Below are 4776 nucleotides of genomic sequence, written 5' to 3' on the forward strand. Positions count from 1 at the left end.
ACAGACACACAGACAGACACAGACACAGACACAGAGACAGACACAGACACAGACACAGACACACAGAGACACACAGACACACAGACACACAGACACACAGACACACAGAGACAGAGACAGAGACAGAGACACAGACACAGACACACAGACACTCAACACACACACACTGATGATAAAACACTGATCAACACACACACACTGATGATAAAACACTGATCAACACACACACACACACACACACACACTCACAGACAGACACACACACTCACAGAGAAACACAGACAGACAGACACAGACGCGCACAGACAGGCACGCGCACAGACAGGCACGCGCACAGACAGGCACGCGCACACTGCTGCTTCTGCTCACCGTGCTTCATCTCCTTCAGAAGCTCCTCCTCCACCTGCAGCAGGAAGTTGTAATTGTCCTGCATTTCCTGCGGCGGGTCCACCATGAGCGTGCGCACCAGATTGGAGCAGTAGGACTTGTAGCGGATGCCCATGGCGCAGGTTATGGCGCCGAAGTGCATGTGGTTCTTATCGCTGGGAGAGAAACGTCACACGTTTAGCGTCTGAGCATCTCCCTCAGATGATGGATGCGGTGCGTGTCTGCGGCTCTCACCTGACCACGCTGAACTTCAGGCTGTAGCTGCCGCCGCTCTGAATGATGGGAGGGTAGCACATCTCCACCGTCGACGGGTCCACGCCGCCCAGAAACTTCCGGTCCTCAATGGCCTTCTCCACCGACTCGGCCAGACGACTGTGCTTGACTTTCTGAGGAACATCACCACAGACGGACAGAGGTTAGCATACGGACCGGAAAACATTAGCCACAGAACAACTCTGGGTCTCCACTGCAATGCTAAATAAAACCAACATGAATTCAAGCGTGCATTTCAGATTATTTTACTTAATTGTGTCACATTCAACTGCAAAACAGGGAAATACTTAAGACATGTTTTATTCAATACATACATTTGTAATTGGTTTATGTAGCAATATAATAAAATGTATGAATGAAAGATTGACTGATATCGCGCACTGCTCTGAAACCACAATTCCAAACCAAAATTCATAACGCTTGCTGCTTGAAATAAACTTTAAAAATGTTAAAGAACTTTTTTAAAAATGTACTAAAATAACCAAAAACGGAGTCAAAAATGAATAAAAATGGTTAAAACAATAGTGACAAAAACAACAAAATTACTAAATCTTAAATTAAAATGAAGACAAATTTATAAAAATTTAAAACGACAATAGTATCTCAATGATACTAAAATATTTACATTTATTAAATTATCGCCTTTTGAAGTTTAATCACACAATTAAGACTTTTAAAATTATAAGACTTGTTATCCCATATTTTTAGATGATTTAATACAGAAATGTTTTTATTTATCAGTCACGGATTAAACTGATCAAACGTGACCATAAAGACATTTCTAATGTTACAGCAGATTTCTCTCAAATAAATGCTGTTCTTTTGAGCTTTATATTCAGCTGTGAATCCTGAAAAATAAAATGCATCACAGTTTCCACAAAAATATTAATGTTTTCAACATTGATAATAATCAGAAATGTTTCTCGAGCAGCAGATCAGCATATTATACTGATTTCTGAAGATCATGTGACACTGAAGACTGGAGTAATGATGCTGAAAATACAGCTGCACATCACAGAAATACATTACAGTTTAACATAGAAAACTGTCATTTTAAATTGTAATAATTTTTCATATTTTTTTTACTGTATTTTAGATCAAATAAATGCAGCCAGAAGCCGAAACATTCAAAACCTTAAAGATTCCAAACTTCTCCGGCTCTTCAAAGACAAAACCCTAACTTTTCCCCTGACCTTCATGGCTCTGCGAGCTGAAAAGTTTGCGCTACACGAAGGATAAAGCAAGCCGCGCGTGAACGAACCTCGTCGGCGTCCACGATCTCCATCACTCGCTCCTTGAAGAACTTGGTGAAGACGTCGCTGGTGACGGCAGCCGCCTTCTTCATGAGCGCCAGCTCTCCGTCCTCCTTCACCGCCATCGTGTAGGCCACCGCCGTGCTGACGTCCACCTGACAGACCACCAGAAATGCATTCGTTCAGCTTATTTGATCGCAATGTCATCGGTGTAGTAAGGTTTGCGTGTGAAAGCCAGTCAAGCGGACCCTCTCCAGGCCCTCGGCCGTGATCATGTCGCTCCAGCTCTTCATGTATTCTCCCGGGAACTTGTCCTTCATGAACACGCCGACCGTCTTGCCGTCTCTACTTCCGCGGATGGCTTCAATCATCTTCTCGAAGTTCACCTTGTTGCTCTCGTTCTGTCACACAATCAGACTTTAAACCCGTCGCTGCTTTAAAGTGTTTCACAGGGATTCAAGTGTTCCGTCAGTTCATAAAGAGAGTCACGTGCTTCATTCCTGAATGATTCAGCCGTTCGAGCGAATCAATTGACTGAATGATTCAGTGATAAAATCACTGACTTGCCGCCACCTGCTGGTGGATTTAGTTTCATTTTTAGCCTATAATTTCAGTCAGGAGCGCTTGTCCTCCTAATTTAAAAATGTAGGAGCACCTTCTGATCAATAATCAAATTCTGATCAAAAATTAGCCTTCCTAATACGAGCTGACGTTCTTTTTACATTTGTAATGGCATCTATGTCAAATTCAAAAATGTATGTTTACAATCTTTTTTAGTATTAATAAATTAATTTGTACTACAGAGAAGAACACAAAAGTGGCTTGTAGGTACATTTTCAGACGTTTAATGAGGCTCAGAGGTGGCATGAGTGCAATTAAATTCATAAATTCATGTGGAGATTAATATTTTAAATATAAAATTTTTAATACAGAAATATTAAATAACTGAAATTATATGCTAAAAATTAGGGATGCACCGATCGGTATCAGGCCTGATACTGGTCTCATGTACTCGTCCTCGTTAAAATGCCCCGATACCAAACGCCGATACCACACAGCATGTGATAAGTGCCATATTCAGACAAAGAAACACCGACAACAGAACAACAGACAGCAGAATGGAGTTAAGGATGTCTACTACGAAGTATATGTATGCAATGAATATAATGTTAAACATTCAGTATTAACGCCTGTATAGCTGGTGTGCGCGAGCTGATAAACAAAGCACGCTGAGTGGATTGAGCGCGCAGCGGCACAGATGCGCAAGCTTGTCGAGTGAATATATCTTTCTCACAGACACCACTGGAAAGTCTGTAGTTCGGTCGGATATGTCAAAAACAAGTAAAAATGCACAAGTTACTTAACGGTAGAGAGAGAGAGAGAGAGAGCGAGAGACAGAGAGACAGAGCGAGAGAGAGAGAGAGAGCGCACTTCTGTTGTGTGATCTTTGATGTTCACTCACTTAGCACACGCATCATTTGGATTAAAACTAAATCGTAAAAATAAGACCATTTATCGGGGCATTCACTATAAACATCATCTATTTTCAACCTTAGGCATACACGACTTTCAGGCGAAAGTGAATCTAGCAGCTTGTGTGAGATGCGCTAGGCTGTACTATTCTGCATCAGTACAAATACCTGCACGCGCTGCGCGTGTTTCGCTTGCTTGAGTGTTTCTGCATTATATGAGAGGCTTTAGAATATAAACCGCAGCACGTTTCAGATGAAAAAACACGACTTGTATTTCTGAAAATATCACCGTTAGGAGATTTATAACGAGTGGATATGTGAAACCAAAAATTATTCAGAGACCAGATATAATTTGATATGTTTTGACTAGTGGGTGCAGGACACTATAGTTCATTTATGCAAGCGAGGATAGCAAAATAAACTAAACTGTGACAAATATGCCCAAAATTTGTTCTGACTGAATTGAGTTCTTGTTATATTTTATTACCATTTTCTAAACTATAGCGAATAAACTGTGATAATGTGAGAAATGTTGAAGGTGTCTGAATAAATGTTGGTTTGACTGTATCTATTTGATAAATGAAGTTAACCAACTAACATTATACATACTCTTTTGGTTTCTGTACCCAATATTTAAAAAAAATTTACAAATGCAATAAAAATATCGGTATCGGCAAGTACCAAAACTAAAAGTATCGGTATCGGGCGAGCACTGGGAAAAGTGGTATCGGTGCATGCCTACTAAAAACGAAACTCCGCAGCACGTTTCAGATGAAAAAACACGACTTGTATTTCTGAAAATATCACCGTTAGGAGATTTATAACGAGTGGATATGTGAAACCAAAAATGATTCAGAGACCAGATATAATTTGATATGTTTTGACTAGCGGGTGCAGGACACTATAGTTCATTTATGCAAGCGAGGATAGCAGAATAAACTAAACTGTGAGAAATCAAGCCCAAAATTTGTTCTGACTGAATTGAGTTCTTGTTATATTTTATTACCATTTTCTAAACTATAGCGAATAAACTGATAATGTGAGAAATGTTGAAGGTGTCTGAATACATTTTGGTTTGACTGTATCTATTTGATAAATGAAGTTAACCCACTAACATTATACGTACCCTTTTGGTTTCTGTACCCAATATTTAAAAAAATTTACAAATGCAATAAAAATATCGGTATCGGCAAGTACCAAAACTAAAAGTATCGGTATCGGGCGAGCACTGGGAAAAGTGGTATCGGTGCATGCCTACTAAAAACGAAACTGAATCCGCCAGCAGGTGGCGGCAAGCCACAGATTTTGAATCATTTGAATCATTCATTCATTTGATTCGTTCGAGTGGCTGAATCATTCAGGAATGAAGCGCGTGACTCTCTTTACGAACT

General features: G+C 40.1%; 1 protein-coding gene across 1 annotated transcript in view; it reads right to left on the minus strand.

Moving 5' to 3' along the window:
* LOC107573864 (FACT complex subunit SPT16) overlaps window positions 1–4776 on the minus strand; it is a 24961-nt gene that overhangs the window by 18994 nt on the left and 1191 nt on the right. The window contains exons 3-6 of the mRNA XM_016260320.1: window positions 2162–2314; window positions 1922–2068; window positions 622–773; window positions 370–542 (exon numbers count right to left, since the gene is read on the minus strand). Of these exons, the coding sequence (XP_016115806.1) occupies window positions 370–542; window positions 622–773; window positions 1922–2068; window positions 2162–2314 (625 nt within the window). The remainder of the gene's footprint in view (window positions 1–369; window positions 543–621; window positions 774–1921; window positions 2069–2161; window positions 2315–4776) is intronic.

This window comes from Sinocyclocheilus grahami, unplaced genomic scaffold (genome assembly GCF_001515645.1).
Source record: "Sinocyclocheilus grahami isolate Dianchi unplaced genomic scaffold, SAMN03320097.WGS_v1.1 scaffold2052.1, whole genome shotgun sequence".
In the NCBI taxonomy this organism is placed as follows: Eukaryota; Metazoa; Chordata; class Actinopteri; order Cypriniformes; family Cyprinidae; genus Sinocyclocheilus; species Sinocyclocheilus grahami.